General features: G+C 37.9%; 1 protein-coding gene across 2 annotated transcripts in view; it reads left to right on the top strand.

The window, feature by feature from the left end:
* Positions 1 to 23,119, top strand: part of efl1 (elongation factor like GTPase 1) — a 160,330-nt gene extending 137,211 nt beyond the window's left edge. For both annotated transcript variants that reach the window (XM_073859644.1, XM_073859645.1), the window contains exons 18-20: positions 2,775 to 3,643; positions 9,355 to 9,539; positions 22,691 to 23,119. In XM_073859644.1, coding sequence (XP_073715745.1) covers positions 2,775 to 3,643; positions 9,355 to 9,539; positions 22,691 to 22,879 — 1,243 coding nt within the window. In that variant the 3' untranslated portion in view covers positions 22,880 to 23,119. The remainder of the gene's footprint in view (positions 1 to 2,774; positions 3,644 to 9,354; positions 9,540 to 22,690) is intronic.
* Positions 23,120 to 23,686: the final 567 nt, after the last annotated feature.

The following is a 23,686-nucleotide window of genomic DNA, read 5'->3' as shown; positions in this document are numbered from 1 at the left end:
CACCTAAACAAACACGCCCCTACCCCAATAGAATCCGGACCTTCTGTTGATAGACCCACCCCACACATACGCAACCCGGCAAGGATGTCGGTTAGTAGACACGCTCCTTATTGCTGATTGGCTATAAGTGTGTTTTGGTAGTCGGCCCGTCTCCTTTTCCAAAGCGTTTTTCAAACATCGTGGACTCCGCCTTTAAGTGTAAAATACATTTTTTTAAGTGTTATCAGATTTTTTTTAAGAAGATCCGACTTTACTTTTTACAGTGTATAAAATGACACAAACTGCAGGAATTGTGTTGTAACTTAAAAATCTTAAGAGATGATACATTTTTTATAAAATTCTCGTTTTATAGTTAATAAAATAACGTTGCAACAATTACATAACTAATTTCAAACATTAATTTCAATTCAAGTTAATAAGAAACATTTTAATTAAGTGAGCCTAAACTTTTGAACATTAGCATGATATGTTGCTCAGATGCTAACGCCGATAAACTCCACCTCCGTCAAAAATGATTTGAACTCTCGGCACGTATTATATGCTCATCAAATACCTTCACTTTAAATCCACTTAATCCCGGCCTCAGGTCATTCAGAAATAACACTTTGTTGCCAGAATCCATGAAACGCCACAACAATTTTCAGCAAAGTCCTCCAAGTAGACAGAAGAAGAATTGGACGAACAATGTCAAGGTGCAAGTTTTTTTTTAAAGAAGGTTTACCGAATATATTAGGCTACTGACTGAATTTTTGAGCGTTTCTTTTATTCAAAAAGGATGGCAAAGAGTAACTGGAAACTTTTTTTTAGAAGTAGAGATGTCAAATCTGTTAAATAGCAATGAAATGACTTATGCTGCGTTTACACCAGCCGCGGTAGAGGCGTTTAGTGCAGCGCGGTGGACGTGATTTCGCCTCATTCGCGCGTCTAGTTCGCGAATTGAGCGTTGCCGCAGAAAACGCGCAAGTTGAACATTTTAAACTTTGTCGGAAAAACGTGCCATGTTAACCAATCAGGAGCTTGCTCTAGTAGTGATGTGATTACAGAAAGCGTGAATGTCTCAATGACTAGAATTTCACACGCGGCTTTCGCCCGCGAATGAAGCGAGTAAACTCAAACTGTTCAAGCGGCGAACTAGGCGCGGTAGACACGATTTTGATGCCTTGAATGGTGTGAACCCATGGTAAGTCGCAGATGCATTTAGAGGGTTTTGCATTTACTTTGAGCTCTTCATATACATATTTATATACAGCTTTATACCTAAAAAGTAATAAGAAAACAAGAGAAACGTTGGTGATTTCTTTCTTCCCTCCCTTGTGTGTGCAGCACTTTTATGGTATAGCCTACAAAAACACAAAGTCTTTGGCTTTTGCATAAGTGTCATTCCGTTTAACCCACACCGAACAATTTCCAGTTTCAACACGTACTCAGCCAGCAGTGTGGTTCAGTGAGCGGGATGTAGTCTGGTCACCAGCTCTTCCCTCGGGTCAAAAACAAACACCAGAGACTCACGAGAGCAAAGGCAGCAGTGAGAAACCATCAGCCCTCGGGCGGTGGTCAACCCCGAGGTCAAGAGAGGCCGAGGTCAGACCGCCGGCAGCGTTTACTCCACTGTCTGAGTGGCGTTTAAAAATATCTCATCAGACCTCGATGTCAAAGCAGTTCAGCGATAGTCTGTCCAGATCCCTAACGCTGCTGCGCTTGTGCTCAAGCCAAGTCTTAAAAACGAGGTCGTGCCATGAACTTAGTGACGGGATGATGACATCACATCCTTGGCAGTAAGTGGGTCAACTGTCGGCTCATGTGACCCTTGAGAGGGTTACACCCACTGATGGGCTGAAAAAAGTTTGTTGTTCATTATTAGAGATTTTAGCATATTTTTATACTTGAAATAAGTGCAATGCATAATAGTGTGGATTATCTTTGACATGTTGGATGCAGAACAAAATATCTATATCTATCTATCTATTTAAATCTGGCACCTGATGCTAAACCACATGGCCGCTACTTTAGACCAACATAGATCTCATCTAGCTTCCTTTGGGCAGAAGAAAGTGAAAAATAATAAAGGCAAAAGTACAAGTTAGGCAAAAGCAAAAATAATGAGGTTTATAGTAGCAAAAAAGAGAGAGAGGGGATAATTGCGAAACACATAACACCAGAAGTTGACGGCAGCCAGACAGCATTGCCTGAAGATCGCCCTGTCACGGCTCTCGGCTCGGCTCAGATGGTTTTTAGTAAATATTTTCCACCGGATTATCTGCTTCCCAAAGCGTCCATGGCCATCTGAGTCTAACTGGATTACTGGAAGATTCGGTGTTGTCTGCAATCGTGTCAGCCGTCTGCTCCGTTTAAAACCCGTTGACCCACGAGACCCGACTGACCAGCTGTCTGCATTAACCATTGACCCCAGGGTGTTTTGGTCCCCTTATTAGATTTAGGCCATAGACATGCATTATGTATACCTACACAATTATTCTGCCCAATATATATGATTTTCAGTGCGTTACTTGTTTGTATCTGGTTCTTTGCACAGACAGAAAGAGATAAATGTGTATTTGGATGAATGAGCCATCGTAAATTAGATTTTAGAATGCCATAACAAGTTGGTAAAAAATCAGATCCCGGCTCTTACCCTTGGCCGAACGCCAGCCTCTCAGCGGCAGCAATAATTTCATTTCACGTCTTGAAAAATAAGGTTTTTGTAATGACAAAAAAGGGAGAATATATATTGCATAAAATAATAACCCCAGGCTAATTTTCTCTCACTCCTCTAGGTTTGCTAAAATCGAGATCAGTGCTTCCGAACCAATCATACCCTTCCGTGAGACGATCATCCGGCCGCCCAAGGTGGACATGGTGAACGAGGAAATGGGCAAGCAGCAGAAGGTGGCCGTGATTCACCAGGTAAAAGAGGATCAGACCAAGTATCCCGAAGGCATCCAGGTGGATTCCACCGGTCTGGTCATCCTCACCACCCCTAACAAGATGGCCACGGTCAGGGTACGGGCTATCCCTCTTCCAGAGCAAGTGACCCATCTGCTGGAGGACAACGTAGAGGTCATACGCACAATGGAGCAGTTCAGCATGTCCGTCCGGGAGGGCAAGACTCTGGAAATCAACCAGAAAATCTTGGAGAACATCCAGGACTTTAAGGTCAAACTGGAGAGCCACCTGCAGGGCCACAAATGGAGAGGCGCCGTGGAGCGTATCTGGGCGTTCGGTCCGCGCCGCTGCGGGCCAAACATTCTTCTCAACAGCATCGAAAGCTACCGGAGGCCTTCCGTATGGCAGTGTTTGGCCCACGAGAAAGAAAAGCCAGAGAGTTTAACGTTCAGAGACTTTGACAACAGCATCGTTAGTGGCTTTCAATTGGCAACGCTCGCCGGCCCCATGTGCGAAGAACCCTTGATGGGTGTTTGCTTCTCGGTAGAAACTTGGGACATGAACTTTCAGAAGGACTTGGTTGATAAGGAGCCCAGTACGGACACCCAAAGTGGAAGTTCGGTGGATTGTTACGGGCCTTTCTCGGGTCAGCTCATCGCCACCGTGAAGGAGGCCTGCCGCTTTGCCTTTCAAGCCCAACCTCAGCGACTGATGGCTGCGACGTACACCTGCGAAATCATGGCCACTGCTGAAGTCTTAGGTAAGCAGGAGGTTAAAAAATAAGGTTTTGTATTATCATTATAAAAAAAATCATTACCGCAACATTACATTACATTAAATATATGCATTTACAAACTCATGTTTCGGTAATGAGAACTAAAAAGTTGTCTAGGTACTATAGCACACAAAATTTTATCTGGAAAGTGTCACTGTCAATTTTGTCCCTTCCAACAATTAAAAAAAAAAGTTCGTTCATTGAGGGCTTAAACAATGATTGAAAATTGTTGCGGAGGATGAGAAAAATTTACATTTATATTCCTTATTATTGTCTCTACATTTACCAATGATCCCCAAATACCACATGTTTCTTTACTGTAAATGTTTATAGTATAACATGCACTGAAGCTTTTTATTTTTTAGATTTTTTAATTATAAATTTTCCATGTCAAAGAACCCAAATCCAGTCATGGACACGTTGCGGTAATGAAAATTTTCTCCTTAAATGTGGAAAAAACAACAAAATTGCTTTGTATGATTTCATTTGAAATCATGTGCAAAAAAGTACACGAAGAGATGTTTATAACTGTATGTTTCTTATTTTGATAGCATTTACTTTTATTATCAAAATGTTTCATGACACCTCATAAGTCTAATTTCGCGAGAATCACCCTAATAGCGGTTTAATTTAAAGGGATGAGCCCTTCATCATGTCCCGACCCAGTTTGGGAAATACATTAACACAGAAAAAAATTCATTGTCTGCGTTGATATGTTAAGCAAGGCTGCGACTAATAAAAAGCTCCCTAAACTTTAAAGCATGTGTATAAGCTCTTGTTATATAGGAAAAGTGCTATACATCATCCACACAGAATAAAAGTTCTCAGTTAATTGAAAGCTGATGTGAATGAGCCGTGTACCGATGTGGTGATGTCATAGCTCCAGGATCCAGAACAAAAGCTAAATTGTCCGACCAGCACGCCTGTGGGAACTGAAGCCGGTTAGGCAGGTAAGGAAATCCTGCCCCGAGAGAACCTTTGAAAAAAATCAACAAGAAGATAATACATAAATATTTCAGCAAATGGTGCAAATTGTCTTTCCAGTTGTGAATGCTTAAGTTGGAAATCTATATATGAACTGCTGAAATGTCCTTTTTATAATTTGGGAGAGCAGCTGGACCGTATTAGGACAGATAAAGGGTTTGAATATAAAATACATCAACTTTTTACTGGCGGGATGTTTTTTATATCTTGATAACTAGGTCACTCCATTGATATCCAAGAGTATTACAGATGTTCGAGATGAGAGAAATGTTTTAGATGTCTCACCCGTATAGATCACTTCAACCCTTTTTTTTCCCCTTAAGTGCCGTTTATTAGCCTGACAGTGATTTTGGAGCAAAAACATGACCCTAATTCATTTATTTCTAAATGAGAGTTGGTGATTTGAGGAATGTAATGATATTGTCTAGTGACTCGACAAAGCTGAGAAAAGATAATGCGATTGATGCAATAATCCCATTCGATACATTCACTGTGAAATACGCAAGATGAAGAAATTAATGTGAGCAGTTTCACTGTTATATATCAATATAATTTTTGCTCACATTACAGATTATCATGAAAATGTGGCGCCATTACCAACGAGTTTGGTGATCGTTATATTGAATCTTAAAGTTTCCATAAAATCGAAATGGAAGTTTTTAGTATGCATACTAAAGGGTGCCACGATTCCGATTTTAAATTGAAATCGACCGAAATTGACTCACAACCTTCGAATGAAAAATTTGAATTGTCGATGCTGCCACGCCCCCACCCATGTCACGTTCGGTCGGCTTGCCAAGCAGAAAAAAACTGCGTTAAGTGCTGCGAGTCAACCTCCTCTAACTTCGCTAGCTACAGCCAGATAAAAGATAGCATGGCAGATGCAGGAGACACCACGCAAGCTTCTCTTTACATGGGAAACAAAAAACAGCACGCGTTCAGATAAACTCAATCATAGCATGCGCGCGTGCACAGTAGAACTGCGTCAGTGCCAGGACCGGTCCATTCTCTAAACTGAGATCTGTTTAAGTTTCACAACAACTTATTTAAGTTGCTTAAGAGTATTTAAACATGACTTATTGTGGTATAGTCTCACAATCTCGTCTGACGGTAATAAAAGCGTGTTTTTAACGTGCAAAGTACTGACAGAAATGTTCATCTGACAGGAAGTTTCGTTTTATCAGGTATGTGCGTGTACCATATTTTTCCACTGGAAGCACGACCAACATGGCAGGGCATCTCCGGGTTCAAGGTCAGATATTATATTTCATAAAAGTCTAGTCTAATGCTGCATTCACACCAGCCGCGGTAGAGGCATCAAGCGCAAGTGATTTCAATGTTAAATCAATATGAAGACGCGTTGACGTCTGGAGGAATGAGGTGTTTAGGGTGGCACGGTAGGCATGAATCCACCTCATTCGCGCGTCTAGTTCGAATTGAGCATTGTTGCGGGAAATGCGCGAGTTGAAAATGTTTTACTTTGGCGGAAAAACGTGCCACGTTAACCAATCAGGAGCTTGCTCTAGTAGTGACGTCATTACCGGACGCAAGCGGAGTCGCAGAAGCCCCTCCCATGACGCAAATTTCCACGTGAATGTCTCGATGACTAGAATTTCACGTGCGGCTTTCACGCGCGAATGATGCGAGTAAACTCAAAATGTTCGAGCGGCAAACTTGACACCTTAAACGCGGCTGGTGTGAACCCACAGTAAAAATGGCATAGCAACCTGTTCTTTAAAAAAAAGTAAAATTGAGAATTAAATCGAACCATAGAATCGTAAATGTAATAGAATCGATGATTTGGAGAATCGTGACACCCCTAATGCATACTACTACGTAACTACTGTGCTACGAATGTTAACAAAATGTATATATAAGCATTAGAAGATAAAAGTATCCCAAAATTAAAAGGCACCTATTATGCAAAATTCACTTTTACAAGATGTTTGGACATTGTGTGTGTTGAATACAACCACCCTACATTGAAAAAAATCCTTATTAAAACAAAGTAGAAATGTAATGCTGCGTTTACACCAGCCGCGGTAAGAGGCATGAAGCGGCTCTTGATTTCAACGTTAAGTCATTGTGAAGATACGTTGACGCGCGTCTGGAGGTCTCGCGGATGAGGCGTTTGGCGCGGAAGACGCGTTTCCGCCTCATTCGCACGTCTAGTGCGGATTGCCGGCTGACGCCCGAGTTGAAAAATTTGAACTTTGGCGGAATTTCGCACCGCGTTAACCAATCAGGAGCCTGCGGAGTCACTCATTCAACATGAGGGAACGCTTGATATTGTCCGAAGCAGTCACCCGTAGCTATACGACCAAGGTTCTTAGTACTATAGAGACAGGAATAAAAAGGACCTCGCTTGGAAGAGTGTCAGTGAGGACATTGGACAACCTGGTAAGTTGTAAATACATTTCACTGCAAACAGACAACAGCATAGCACTTGCCCCTCCCACAAGAAGCGGAGTTTGCCTCTGTTGCACGTCAAATGCTTGCTTTTTCCGCGCGTTTACTTCGCTCTACACGCGCAAATGCATTCAAACTGTTCAAGCGGCAAACTAGGCGCGGTAGACACGATTTTGACGCCTGAAACGCGGTTGGTGTGAACGCAGCATTACGATTACCGTTTTAATGGTTAAAAATGTCCAATGGTTAGTATTCCTGTGACATTTTTAAGTGTCACAGCTTAAAAACAACCTGTCAGCATCAACCAATTTAAGCAAATCATTCACGTCTGCTCCCATGTTTTTGTGATGACAGTGCTTCAATGACTGAAGTTAAATCCAAACAATTTTCACATTTAAAGGAGCTGTACGCAGTGTTTCTACTTAAACTAATCGCTTTTCAATTGCCTGTGTGTGAAGGGGTTGTAATCTCACATTAAAATGATCCACTTTGCGGGTTTTGGTATTACCTCTGAAAAAAAATATTATTTTTATGTGAAAGTACCGGGCCGGATTTGGCGCGAAATCCAGTCACGTCACTTGCATGCGCGCTCCCGAGCCCCTCGCCTCGTCTACTGACTTTGCACTCAACAGCGACGACACTGAAGCATGTCAGATAACATTAAGAAACGAGGTGCTCCCAGCACAACAGACTTCAACACAAACCCCACATATTGTGAAGGAAAAAATTATCTGCCGAAGCTCGCAAGGCCAAACGTGAATCGGATCAACTTCGTACAAAAACACGGATTAACATCAGCAGGGCATTTGAATTATGGAGAAACCTCCGCTTTGTTTTTGGTATAAAAACGGATCCGGAGTTGGCTTTCATCCTATTGGACAGGTAAGCTAACATTACTACAAAGCGTCTCAAATATATTTTGATTATGTGCTTTAGTTTTGTAGATGTTGTTTCGGTTTGCTAGCCTTCGCTTTAGCGTGTGTTCGCCCAGCCGTCGTCGATCGATGACGTAAAACTGCGGACGCGTTTGTTTGCATGCGTCCGCTTTTTAAAAGTCTTTAAACTTGTACAGTCTGACATTGATGGAAACTGAGATTATACAGTGTGGAACTAAAGAGGAACTATATTGTATGGCGTAATAGCACTTATGGGAGTACTTCGACTCGGAGCAGTAACACCCTCCCTCTCCCATTATGAGAGTGAGAAGGGGAGCGGACTTTTCAGGCGAGTCGAAGTACTCCCAAAAGTGCTATTACGCCATAAAATATAGTTCCTCTTTTAAATCCGCTTAGAAAAGCGCTACGTTTTATTTTGTACCACCAAACTTGCTCGTATAACTACTCGTCTTAAATAGGAAAAACGTTGATGTGTTTGGTCACTTCTAACTTTATCTGTAAATGGTACCATTGAATGAATGGGGCTAAGCTAAATGCTATCGAAGCGTCGCAGCGCGCTCCAGCGCTTACGTGCACGCACACAGATGATAGAGGGATGTATCAACAATTCTTAGTTAAGATAATAACATATTTTAATATTGAAAATGAGTAGACTATTCCTTTAACTTCCTGTTTCAGTGAAAATCACTTGTGTGGGTCTTTAAATGACAATTATTTAATTGAATTCAACATTTTTATGCAATATAAACATAAAGTCTTAAAGATGTTCAGAGTTCATACGGTCTACAGTATATAGATATCTGTCATCAAGTATTATTATGAGAGCTTGACGCTGGACTGCAGTGTTAAAGGTTGATGGTCTCTGGGGCTGATGTGTGAAATACACCGACTCTGAGTTTCTTCCCATGTCACTTCCATGTATTGTGTGTCTGTGTGTGTTGTGTGAGGACGGCTCAGCTGCTGTTTGTATTAGTAAAACGAGAAGGATGTCCGCCACCAAACGCGCATCTGATCTCATGTGACTTTCCGGAGAGTAATGATGGATTTTATGTGTGTTGTTTCTGAATCTAAACTGTCCTGTATGTTAAGGACAACAGTGATTTGTGGGTTTAAGGAGCATGAACAATAGTCTGTGCATAAAAGATGTGTTAGTTAAAGATCACACACCAGGATCAGAAATTAAACACAGCTCACAGGGAAAATGCAACTAATGGCCCTTTAGTACGTTTTAATGTACGCTTAATGTATGTAGTTATGAGTTCAATATCAACAGACAGCATTTAGTAGATGTCCCCAGTTGATGTAGTTTATAATATGAGGTGTTTTGTGCTTGCATTAACCACGCAGAGTGTCAATGAGTTTTTAAAAGTAAAATGGATTTTATTATTTTGTGTATTTGTGTTGCAGGTCGCGTGTATGGTGTTTTATCTAAGCGTGAAGGACGAGTCCTGCACGAGGAGATGAAGGAAGGGACCGACATGTTCATTATTAAAGCTGTACTTCCTGTTGCCGAGAGCTTCGGATTTGCTGATGAAATCAGGAAGAGGACCAGCGGCCTGGCCAGTCCACAGCTAGTGTTCAGCCACTGGGAGGTAAATAAATGACAGAATGAATGCTGTAGTGGATTGATGAACAGATGGATGGATGACTGAATTAATACATTTATTTGAAAGTGAATGATGGATTGAATGAATGCATTAAGGCAGATGTAATGGCAAAATGAATGAATTAAAATTTAATTGGAATGAATGAATACATATATTCATAAATGAGTGGAGGGATAGATGAATGAATCGGTGCATAATGGAATTGATGCATAAATGCATTCATAATGAAATAATTAATGTATTCAAAAGTAATTGATGGAATGAAATACATGTATTCAACTGATGGATGGATGAATGAATAAATAAATATATTTGAAAGTGAATGATGGAATGAATGAAAGCATTAAGTCAGATGTATTTTCAAAATGAATGCATGAATGAATGAATTCAAAAGTGAATAATAGAATGAATGTATATAAGTGAGGGGATGAATGAATGAATCAATGGATGGATAGATGTTTAAATAGATTTATTCAAAAGTAAATCATGAAATGATTGAATAAATTAATTCATAAAGGAGTGGATGAATGGATGGATGGATGGATGGATGAATGAATCTGTGCATGGTTGGATGGATAAATACATTTATTCATAATGAATGAATGAATGTATTCCATAATGAATGAATACATATATTCATAAATGAGTGGACAAATGGATGTATGAATGAAGAAATATATTTAAAAGTAAATGATGGAATGAGTGAATGCATTTAATTATAAATGAGTGGATGAATGAATGCATTTAGTCAGAATTAATGACAGAATTAATGAATTAATTTATTAAAAGGGGATTGATGAAATGAATGAATACATTTAATCAAAAATCAGTGATGGGTGAATATATGAATCTATTTATTCAAATCTATTTTATTTTATTGAAAGATGGAATGAACAGTGGTGGACGAATTACACAAATCGTGTACTTGAGTAAAAGTAAAAATACCCAGGGTAAAATATTACTCAAGTAAAAGTAGAAGTACTTGCTTAAAATTTTTACTTGAGTAAAAGTACAAAAGTATCTGCCTCAAAATGTACTTAAGTACAAAAGTACTGTGATTTATTATGGCCGTATCATTTTTGTCACAAAATTCAAATTATGTGAAATAACTCTCTTGGCTAACCAATCAATTAATAGAAGGACATTAATAAATCAGACACTGATGTCTATTAAAATTATCATAAGCCTAAAACCTTAAAAACAAAAAAATTCCTTTAGCATCAAATGAAATAACAGGATTTGAGAGCAGTAAGTCTCATTTCAAGATTTATTTGTTAAATAATTTATCAGTTTAAGTGTAATAAAAACTTGACTTAAGCACAGGTTCACAATAGTTTTCAAAACATTAAATACATAACGTTATCTAGAAATCAGTCTCCCTTTCTTTGACAAATAAAACAAGCCTTACAGAATATAATTTCAGAAACGTTTTATGTGCTTAAGCATGTCATATGTATATTGTAATACATACTTAAATGTATATATTTTGGAAGCAAAACTTTTGAAAATATTAATAACAATCTCAGTTAATAGGGAGCACTCCAATCCACCTGCCTGTTTAAGCATCATCCACTGCATGGCTAGTCAAAATGTCATTTATATTTTACAACAGTGTTGATAGTGATTAATTGTCATTTCAAAATAACAGAGGGAGCACTGAGCTTCAAATACAATGAACTTAAGTGAAACAGCTAACTATACGGCTAAAATAGCTTCAGCCTGCATAGCTTAAAGTTCATTCATGATAACGTCGTATATATTTTAGCAACACAATTAACAGTTTTCTGCAAGCTACTTTTAAGATTGCTCATTTAAAAATATAACCAGAATAAAAATGGCTTACCTCTACGCGTTTCCTTAGATTTGAAAGAGTATTTTTTTTAAACGAAATAGCACAGTTTCAAGGCAGGCAGAGAAGACACGAAGGACTCGTTCTTTTATTCAAGGACTTAAAAAAACGCGCGTAAATAAGGCCATTGTTGTTGTTATCTCCTCCGTTGTTTTTGAATGCAGTTTCATTCTCCAAACGATGCATTGGCTGGCTGCACTCGCGTGACTCGCGTAGCTTACGTGAAACAGCGCGGCAACCAAAACAAGTTCGAAACTAAGCGCATGCTGTACCCTGATTGGTGGTTTGACGCATCACGTTTGCATCTTAGTTTTTTTGTGCAGCTTTAGTTTGCCCAGTTACGTTTTTTATCCACTGATAAATAAAAAGGAACGACCGATTTTTTAAAATGTAGTGGAGTAAAAAGTAAGATATTTGACTTTAAAATGTAGTAAAGTAAAAGTAAAAGTCTCCCAAAATAAAAGTACTTGAGTAAAGTACAGATACGCGAAAAAACCACTTAAGTACAGTAACGAATTACATTTACTTCGTTACTGTCCAACACTGGGAATGAAATACATGTATTCATAAACAAGTGCACAGATGGATGGATGGATGAATAAATACATATATTTGAAGTTAAATGAATGCATTAAGTCAGAATTAATGAGTGAATGAATGAATTTATTAGAATGTGAATGATGAAATGAATGAATACATTTATTTATAAATGAGGGGATGAATGAATCAATCGATGGATTAATAAATTTATTTATAAAGAATGAATTTATTCAAAAGTGAATAATGGTATGTTATACTGTTTTCGTAAATTAGTGGTTAAATTAATGAATGAACTGATGGATGGATGGATGGGTAGATGAATGTATCAATTTAGTCTGACAGAATGAATGAATGAATGATTTAAAAAATGTATTTACTAATAAGTGTATGGATGAATGAATGAATACATTTATTCGAAAGTGAATGATGGAATGCATTAACAAGTCGATGAATGAAGGGATGAAAGATGTTGGTGTTTAAGTGAATGAATAAACAAGCAAACCAATGATTCATTTTTAAAACAACTAAATAAAAGTGAATAAATGAATTTGAAAGTGAATGAGGATTAAAGGAGTGTGTGAATGACTGCATATATATTAAAGAGCGAGTGAATGAATGTCGTGAATGAGTGAGTAAGTGAATGAACAAATCAATGAATCAATTAACAGGAGAAGCCATTCTAGAGAAGTTTAAAGTTTTGCAGTAAAGAAGTTTGAATGAAATTATACAGTTCAAACAAATGAATCAATAAGTGAGTGTCAGGGTGAAGTGATTAGCTCAGGAAAACCTCATATGTGTCTGCATCTATGTGTGTACACATGTGCTCATGTGTCTCTCTTGTCAATACCCTCCTCTGACCCTAGGTGTTAAACGTCTGGCCGTACCGTAAAGATATTGAACCCGGCCAAGACTTTAAACCCATTTAGCCCGAAAACCTGATCACACACAGCTGCAAAACCCAGAGAAAGCTATACTGTATGTGCAGGCCAGTCTATTAGATCAACTCATATTGATCTTCTGTCTGATGTCGATAATGCTGATCTGGCAAAAGCGTGTTTATCTTGAATATGATGATGTGAACCACAGTAACCCATAAACAGCTGTTTCAGTCGGCACATGTTTTGTGATTTAATGACCGTAATGTGGTAGGACAATAATGTGTGCGGGACTTGAGTTTGTCCATCAGGACTTTCGCACGTGCATGCATATATGTCTTTTCAATTCTTTTAAATGTGCCATTTGTGTGCGAGAAAAACACTGTATAGAAATCAGAGACATTCCGATACCATTTTTCTCTTTTGATACGGAGTACTGATCCGAATACCTGTGTGTGTATCTGTATATGCAGCTGTATATAGTATTTGCCCTGTATGAACTGATATGTATATAAAGATTTTTTGTGTGTGCTTGAGACTTATAACATGAACAAATACATACAGTGAACTGTAATATTATTACAGTAATATTATTTTTTTAAGTAAAAATAAACAAATACATCTAGGAATATAAAAAAGATTATATATGAATAATATACAGTAACAGAAAATAATCTCTTTAAAACTTAAAAGGCCAGAAACTAGGGGTGGTACGGTTTACAAAGTCCACGATTTGGTTCATATCACGGGTTTATGGTCACGGTTTTCGGTTCTGTACGGTTCTTGTTGTTGTCTTTTCTTTTAATCGTTAACACTCCAGAAATTTACTTCCGCATATAATATATAGCTTAATTATTCACAATTTAGGATACAGTATTAACAAAATTGCTATATCATGTAATCATGCACAAACTGAATTTGACTTGACTTTAAGCACGTTCAAACACAAAGATTGAACTTGAAGCACATAAAGAATGAAGAATGAATTTACATTTATCAAACTGCCAACCTGCCTTGTTTACACTCTACGCGCCCACACAAGCGTGATGGTGCGCACTGCAAAAATGACGTCAACACGGAGTGGGCGGTAGTGCGCGTTGAGCACGAGACCCCATTTCGCTTGGCATGCGTCGAACCGTGCGACACACACACGCTCCGATCCGAGACAAGCGAACCGAACGGTTCGGATGTTTTTTCATGTACCATGCCAACCTCTACCAGAAACTTTTATTTAACAAATTATTTTGTTAAATAAAAGGCATTTCAGTTTTTAAAAATAAAAGGACAACAAAGGTCCTTTAAAAACAAAAGTGTAGCCACAATGTATTGAAATACGAGACTTGTGAGTGTAACCTTGTTCTTCGAGGTCTTCAAATGCTATATTAAGGTACTCATTTCAAAGTTGCTAATACTTGTGCCACCCAATGGAAATTACAGCATGGCATATGAGATCTTTTCCAAACAGCGGACATACGGCTAGCGGGTTTAATTTCTTCTTCGCTGGTCTAAACAGTGGTTGCTTGTCGGAGTTTCCTGTTTGTTTGCATTCAGTGAGGCAGAAATGAGTTCCGATTTGCAGCGTTAGCTTTAGCGTTAGCTATAGCGGGCAAAATAACTAGGTCTTATTTAAAGCAACACTATGTAGTTTCCATGTAAAAATGACTTACAGCTCCCCCATGTGGTTGAAAAGTGCAACAGTGCCTGGTATCAGACACTCTTCTGCAGGCAGGGGGAGGGGCGGGGCTGTGTGCTCTACCCTCCACCTCGACTTTCAGAGTGTGCTTGTAGCAGCTAGGAGGCTGCTCAGGTTGCAGCAACAGTACAATTTGTCCATTTAAAAGTTGTTCTTTCACTGAAATAATTTTAGAGACATTATTTAAAGGTAAAAAAACTACATAGTGTTGCTTTAAAAAGTGGTGTCGGATCGGTACATGGGTTCAAGTACTTGCCGATACCAATGCCATCATAATTTTTTTGTGGTATCGGACGCATTTCCAATACTTGTATTTGAGTTTATATGGTGGTTCAGCAATTGATAAATAATGCCGTTTGTCACTTTAAAGGGGACATTTTACAAGATGTAAAATTAGTCTTTGCTCTCTCTAGAGTACATATGTAAAGTTTTAGCTTTTTATTATAACATGTTTAAATTGCCACTTTGTATGTGTGTGCCAAAATGTGCCGTTTTAGGGTGTGTCCCTTTAAATGCAAATGAGCTGATGAAATGCAAACACTGATCACCATAATGATGGTTTTTTGAAATTGAAACTTTGAAAATTGTCGTCTTTTTTTCTCTCTTTCTCTTTGCACTAAATGACAGTACTGTGGTTGGATAGTGCAGATTAAGGGGAGGTATTATTATAATAAGATCCCCTTCTGACATCACAAGGGGAGCCACATTTCAAAGACCTATTTATTCCAAATGCTTGCAAAGAATGATTTACCAAGTTACTGGGTTGATCTTTTTCAAATGTTCCAGGTTGATCGAAGCACTAACATGAATTAAACATGGAAAAATCTTTTAAGATTTATTTTTTTGGAGCTCGCCAGTTTCTATACTGTATGATGAAAGGCATCTTGGGCATTCTGCTAAGCATCTCTTTAAAGGTGTTAAAATTATGACAGAATAGTAATGAGTATTCCTTCAAGTAGCACGTCGTCACACAGGAGCACGCATTCATCACCCGCTCTGTGAAAAACACACGTGAGAGGGTTATTGATACGCGCTTCACAGTTTCCACATGTGTCTGCCTGTTAAAGACATTAGATGGATTGATTTCATGAACGATAACTCTGGAAATGAAGCCGAGTGCATGTGAATTGTAACAGGCAGGAGTCTTATAATGTTAGCGGTGATGAGGTTTCCTCATCTCTCCGTCCTCTCACCTGTCTATCTCAACAGAGAACCGCAGGGTTGAAAAGGTGCCAAACGCAGGACGCTACGCCATTAGTGTGAAAACTGGAACAGTTCACTGCCATATCTCACTGAACCTACACATTGCGTCTGACAGCATGCATGCATGAACGCACACGTGTGTGTGTGTGTGTGTGTGTGTGTGTGTGTGTGTGTGTGTGTGTGTGTGTGTGTGTGTGTGTGTGTGTGTGGGCAGATGTCAAGCTTTGACAGCAGTACTTCCACTGTGTGTGTGTTCATTGCCTACTGTGTCGAGAGCCCATTAGACACATATGCCAGAGCTGTGTCCACCCTAAATCTGTCTGCCAAACGTCTGCCCGCCCCAGCATTAAACACACACACACAAACACTGTTATCAGTGCCGACCATGAGCAAGCACACTCACATTCCAAGTCAACTTAATCTAATTGTGTATAATGGACAAAGCAATGAGATAACAAGTGTGTGTACTGTATGTGTTATTTCATTTCTATGCACCTGTAGGGATAGTTTACCCAAAAATGATGGTAAGCACACAGCTGATTCACAATACTTCCATAATATTTGTTTTCCTACTCGCATGCGCTTGGCCCATTTTTAAACAAGCTCTTATGCATGATACGTGTAGATTCATGCACTGCAAAAAAAGATTTTCAAGAAAAAAAATTCTTAGTATTTTCTTGAATTAGTGTTTAAGAGAAATGTTCAAGATTTTTGTATACCCCATTGGCAGATTTTTTTGCTTGTTTTATGCACAAAATCACTTAAATTTGATATTTTTAGTCTAAAAACTACTTATTTTTTTGGGTCGTTTTGCTTATCAAGAAAAAGCATCTTAATTTAAGAATTTTTAGATATTTTTACTGAAAACAAGACAAAAATACTAATATTTTTTTCTTGAAAATCTTTTTTTTTTGCAGTGTGGGGCCCTATAAAAATAAATAAATTATTTATACATTTCTTAGTATTTTTGTCTTGTTTTCAGTAAAAATTCTTAATTAAGATGCTTTTTCTTGATGAGCAAATTTATGTGAATTTGTGCATTAAACAAGCAAAAAATCTGCCAATGGGGTAAGCAATTTTTTTTCTTTTTTGAATTTAGTGTTTAAGAAAAATTTTCAAGATTTTTTTGCTTGTTTTAGGCACAAAGTCACTTAAATTTGATATTTTTGGTCTAAAAGCTGGACTTATTTTCTTGGGTCGTTTGGCTCGTCAAGAAAAAGCAACTTAATTTAAGAATTTTTTGATATTTTTACTGAAAACAAGACAAAAATACTAAGATTTTTTTCTTGAAAATCATTTTTTTTTGCAGTGTGGGGCCCTATAAAAATAAATAAATTATTTATACATTTCTTAGTATTTTTGTCTTGTTTTCAGTAGAAATTCTTAAATTAAGATGCTTTTTCTTGATGAGCAAATTTAAGTGATTTTGTGCATAAAACAAGCAAAAAAATCTGCCAATGGGGTAAGCAATTTTTTCTTAATTTTTTTTTCTGAATTTAGTGTTTAAGAAAAATGTTCAAGATTTTTTTGCTTGTTTTATGCACAAAATCACTTAAATTTGATATTTTTGGTCTAAAAACTACTTATTTTCTTGGGTCATTTTGCTCATCAAGAAAAAGTATCTTAATTTAAGAATTTTTAGTATTATATAATATATATTAATATTTTTACTGAAAACAAGACAAAAATACTAATTTACTAATTTACTTTAATGGTTAATTACATTTTACTTATCAAACAGCATGTTAAATAAACTGAATTTAAAAAAATGAAATAATTTATCTTTTCTAAAATAATTAAATAAAAACAAAACAAATTAATTTTAATCAAATTAAATCAAACATTGCATTTAAGTTTTTTTGGGCAAAGTGCTGCATAACACATTTTTTTTTGAGTGTGATTATATTACTTAAGAAATTAAAATACTTTAAAAACATCATTTGTATTATTTTAAAAGTAGATTTTACAATACAATAGTAAGATACAGTATTTCTGTCAACTTCATTACGTTTAACGGATGTTTATTTTGATGGGTTGTCAATCGCAATAGAGGTCTGTCCAACCCGAAATGACCCAAAGCTCTTGTTACCCGAACCCGACATGCATACATTTTTTTTAAACTAAGACCTGACCTTAGAAAAACCTGACAAAGTTAGACCCGAGCCCGACCAAGTGCCGCCTTTTTTGAACCCGACTGGACCCGAATGTAAACGGAACTGACGTGTGTGCAGTCAGCAGCCCGCACAAAAGTTTAGTCCTAAACCCTCTCGGGTCGGACCTCTGGTTTTTGGATCTAAGTGGACCTGAAAAGACCTCTAGATCGCATTTCTATGAAACTACGAAACTCTGTCAGCACCTCTGAATATAAATACAACACGAAACTGAGTCAAAAAGTGTAAAGTTTCATTGGTCTCTATAAGACGTTTGCTAATTATTTCACAGTACATGCGAACGCTTATAAATTGCGTCACATGCACTGCATGTGGACACTTGCATATGCATAAAAATAGACCATAGTTCGGCCTTAAAGGGACACTCCACTTTTTTAAATATGCCTATTTTCCAGCTCCTCTAGAGTTAAACATTTGATTTTTACCATTTTGGAATCCATTCAGCTGATCTCCGGGTCTGGCGCTAACACTTTTAGCATAGCTTAGCATAATCTATTGAATCTGATTAGACCATTAGCATCGCATTTAAAAGTAACCAAAGAGTTTAGATATTTTTCCTATTTAAAACTTGACTCTTCTGCTATTGAAAGTTACCATGGGGACTATTTTCGGGCAGTGCGTAATATCGTTGCGCCTCCTGCAGCCATGTTACAGAGGCAAAGTCCTTGATTATTACTTTAGAATGAGAGTATAGTTCCCAGCCACATCTGCCTAGAAAATCACAACTTTCAATTCTCTGTCCGTCCCAGCACACGATGTAACTACAGAAGAGTCAAGTTTTAAATAGGAAAAATATCCAAATTCTTTGGTTATTTTTTAGCGCGATGCTAATGGTCTAATCAGATTCAAATGATTATGCTAAGCTATGCTAAAAGTGCTAGCGCCAGACTCGGAGATCGGCTGAATGGATTCCAAAACGTTAAAAATCAAATGTTTACCTCTAGGGGAGCTGGAAAATTAGCTTATTTAAAAAAAAAAGTGCAGTGTCCCTTCTCACATTCGCCCATAAATGTGACCGACATTGTCTTCACTCATTGATGCTTATTCGTCCAAACTTAAAACTTTTCTCAACTTCGCATTGTTGTCATTGGACGATCATCAATCCCCCCCATCCGATGTCACTGGAAATCACCACTTCACGACAAAAATAAACACCTCTGGCTGCTTGTACGTTTAAACACCACTTTAAAAAACAGCTGTCTGTTTAGTCACTAGACAGCAAATCACTGTGATAGATTTTGAAGCATAGCTTGTGTCTTTGTGCGAATGAAAATGCCCTGTCACTTGTTGGGTTATGCTTGAATGAGTCCGCAGATGAGACAAAGCTTTCTCAGCGGAGTGGAAAAACAAGCGAGAGAGAGAGAGAGAGAGAGAGAGATGTGGCTTAAAACCAAATCAAAGATCAGCAGACACACAACAGAGCTTCATAATCTTCTCTAACTTTGTCCTGTCCTGTCAGTTAGCATCGCTCACAGATGCTCTCGAAACGCTGCACTGACTCTATTTGCGGGCAGCAGTCGATGACCGGGGTGTAAATCCGACCGTTGTCGGCCTCCGCCATCTGTCCCGAGGTAACAGAGCCCACGCCGCGGGGCCAGGTGCAGGGACTCTTACAGTAATTGTACCATTTAGTCTATTGTCTGAGCATGAGGTCATATTGTGTTGAAGCGCATGTGTGTGTGCGCGCGCGCTACTGCAGGGATTGCGTCATCCGTCGAGCACCTGCTCTCTGTATTTGTTTGCGTGCTGGTACACGGCCTCACTGTGCCTTGTATGATGACCATTATGCGTTTCTCCTCTCGGTGAATAACTGCAGCGTTCGTTCGGCCCTGGATCCTCTATTCTTCTTTTTATAATGAGAGAGACAATGAGATGAAAACTGGATAGCGGGGAAATATCAGCTCCTAATTATCTGGCTGGCTCACCCATCACCATTAACTGCAAACAGTGTGCATACGCTGTTACTTAAAATAACATTAGATCTCAAAATAAGATAAAACACAAAGCTTTTTAAAGATCAAAAGCACTTGACATTACACTGTCTGTTGGTCTGAGCAGAATTTGGATGCATTTTAGCAATGCAGTATTGACCTGTCAGCATTCAGGACCAGGTCAGATAAAAAAATAAAATTGTGTTCACAAAAAATATCTGCTCTTGCACACTGTTAAAAAAAAGATTTGTTGGTTCAACTTAGAAAAAGAAAATTACTAATATATTAGTAATATATCTCCAAACAATCAGTTGTTCCTCTTAATCTGTATTTTCATCTGATACAGGCTCAAACATAAAAGGTCTGTTTACTAAAGCGAGCTACTGGCATGAGCCTCAGAGCAGAGCAATCAGAGCAAAGCTCAGTATTATTATTCATGACCCTTCCAAATAAGGCATTCACAGGGTTGTAAATGGACATTTAAAAACGTTTCTGGATAATTTTTGCCCTTAATAAAGTTACAAGCCAGAACAATTTAACAGAGGCGTTTCCAGCATTGAATGACATCTGAGGCTTACGCCAGACCATATTTAATACACGGATCACTCGAAGAGTGCAAGTGTATAATAACAATATTTAATATAACTAATTTATATTTTTTACATAAATATTAAAAATTATGTATGAAATCCTAAATTGACACACCATGGCATCAAACTGTATATAATTTTCAATGTTCAAAATCTGTCAAAATTCTTTCATTAGGAAAACAAACTCGAATTTGAAATCGACCAATATGTCCAGTCTACAATGACAACAAAACACATACATTTCCTCACGCATGATATACACGATAAGAGTCTTCAGTCCCATCAACAGTCCCATCGTTTTTCTTAAACACTTAATTCAAGTAAAATTTTCTCACCCCATTGGCAGATATTTTTGCCTGTTTCAACCACAAACCCACTCAAAATGTATATTTTTTGTCTAAAAACTAGTATTATTCTCTTAGGTCATTTTGCTCATCAAGAAAACACATCTTGATTTAAGAATTTTTAGATTTTTCTACTGAAAACAAGACAAAAATACTAAGTAAAAAAGTCATTTTTTGCAGTGTATGTACCATACTACGAACAAACGTTTTTATTTTTAATATACAGGACGTCTAAATCATAATATAAACAGAATGTCTAAAACTAAATATATAAATGTATTGCTGCCGGAGACATGCCATTGGCTGTTGTAATTGAAACAATAATGAGGTCAGTCTAAGAAAGGATTACAGTGGCTATTTTGGGGATGTTTCTATGAATATTATTTTGTTTCGTAGTATTATGTTTTATATTATTACAATTAATGTAACAATGCAGTAAATTATCTTATTTAAATTTTAAAGATTTTGTATAGATCAGCAGTGTTGGGGAAGGCTACTTTTAAAAGTAATGCATTACAATATTAAGTTACTCCCCAACAAGCAACTAATTGTGTTACTTAGTTACTTTTCATGCAAAGTAATGCTTGCGTTACTTTTGCGTGTCTTTTTCTTACTTGGCTGAGGCTTGATCTCTTTTAGGCCTTGCAGGTGTTTTTTATGACTGGGAAGTTTTGCATTCAGAAATTGCATATTTCCATCGCAAAAATGTCAAGCTCGGCCCTGCCATCTCAGTTTCTGACTCAAACCCGCCCAGGCGCGCACGCATCGGTTTAGGCTACGGTTACATGGAAACGATCTGAAAAGAAACCGCAAAAGTGGCGTTGCGTTATCACTTTTTATTCCGCGTTTATACGAACGTTTTGAGGGGGAAATCTGCGTGCACATGGTGACGCAAAAGTGTGTGATATTCGATGTAGTATGCACTCCAGGTGGCTAGGTGGCAATGTGAAGCACTGACACACAACAACACCAAGTCCGTGTGCCTGCGTACAACCTTCTTCTTGGTTCTCCCAGGTCTCGTCCAAAGCCGTCTGGTTTGCCTCCGACGAATTGGCGCCTTCTCTGATCAGTAATACTAGCTGTGAATATTTCGTACAACTGCTGGCAAGACTTGTATATTTATCACAGCTGCTATGGCAACTTGAAGGTCCGACGTATGGAAATAATCCGTTGTTATTTTCCTGAACTGGCGCATGCCTGTGACGTAAATGCGTTCGCGACGAGAGCCACCATGAGCAGACTTTAGCTTTTTTACTCTTTAGACGAGAACGCGACGGTAGATCGTTTTTAAGATTTCCACTCTGAAGGGTGGTTTCAATTTTTTTGCGTTTTTGCCCCCAAAATGCCGTCGCCGTGTAAACGAAAGGCACATCCGATAAAATATTTTTACGTTTTCACCCTCAAGCGTTCTCGTGTAAAGAGGCCCTTAGTTTAATTCAGTACGTTATTTATTTTTAAATAAAATTAATTAAACTAAAAAGTAACTCGCTTTACTTTTATAAAAGTAACTAAAATATGAATGTGTACATTTATGAAAGATCAGTAGTTCCATTCCTGTAGTTAAATAGCCCCTCCCCTACCTGCTGCATATTCAACAGAGAGGAAGAAACGGAGTAGCCAATTGGCTACCGACAGCCAAGAAATGTATTCTATAGGCTTAATTTTTTTTTAAGACCTAGCCCTATGTCTATTTTTAACAGGCTTTATGCTGTAAAGCCAAAGCACAATGAAATAGGGCGACTTGATTTCAGGGCTTTACATAAGCTTTTGTCAGTCAACTTTTCAAAAGACATTCGGGGCTGAAGATAATTTAACGTATTATTTTAAAGCATTCTTTGGCACCTTTAAGTAAAGCTTAAGGAAAAATCTTAACATTGTAAAATTTGATCTACAAGTCTATACCCACACTACAGGTTTTATTAACAGTATTTGTGTTGTAGGTGATCTCCAGTGATCCGCTCTGGGTGCCCACTACAGAGGAGGAGTATTTGCACTTTGGAGAAAAAGCCGACTCAAGCAACCAGGCCCTAAAATACATGAACGCCGTACGGAGACGCAAGGGACTCTACGTGGACGAGAAGATCGTAGAACATGGAGAAAAACAGCGAACTCTCGGCAAAAACAAATGAACCACCGGAGGCGCTCTTTTCATTCACAACACACAGACATCATCTGAAGAGAATCTGAAGTTTTGTTTATACTGTAATGGATCCTGTGCATAGTTTTGTCAAATTGGTTGATTAAATAATGGTCAAAATGTGTCAGTGGGTGAGAAGTGAAAACTGTGTGCACTAATCTATTGTAAACACATAAATCTGTAATGCTGTATTTATTGTTATAATACACTAATAAAATACGGTAAGCAGTTAGAGAGTTTTATGAAGCTTGGATTCATCCAAATCAACAGATATTCTGATCTTTGCTGACTTTTGTTTTCCTTGGCACAAATGTGCACCTCAGATTACATCAGATTAATCGATTGTTTCCCATTACATGTTTTTTTTTAAGACAACCAAGCCTTCCTCTATTTATTTAAAACAGGATTAAACCCTACTAACTAATAGAGATGCTTTGCAATACTGGCAGATCTTCTTCAACACAGTCGGGATGGTGTGTGTTGGGGTCCAGCGGGACCGTATCTTGCATAATTTACAAGTGCACTTGAAATACAGTTTTAATTAGTTCAAAGTGGAGCAGACTTAAAATAAATTCCCCCGTCTCTCCCTTTTGGTTTACAAATATTTAAATCCCAAAAAATTTCATTTGCGTGAAACACATTTAATGGGATTGGGAGAATTAAATTAATTCCTGAAAATATCTCGTAGGTCACAGGCAAACAAAACGTTGAAATCTTCTAATAAGGATTTAATGAATGCGTTTGAGTGAACACACGTCTCAGAGTTTTTCATTATTTAGCCGTTCATTGAAATGTTTCA

This window comes from Misgurnus anguillicaudatus, chromosome 21 (genome assembly GCF_027580225.2).
Source record: "Misgurnus anguillicaudatus chromosome 21, ASM2758022v2, whole genome shotgun sequence".
Classification (NCBI taxonomy): Eukaryota; Metazoa; Chordata; class Actinopteri; order Cypriniformes; family Cobitidae; genus Misgurnus; species Misgurnus anguillicaudatus.
This window is presented reverse-complemented; position numbering and strand designations above follow the sequence as displayed.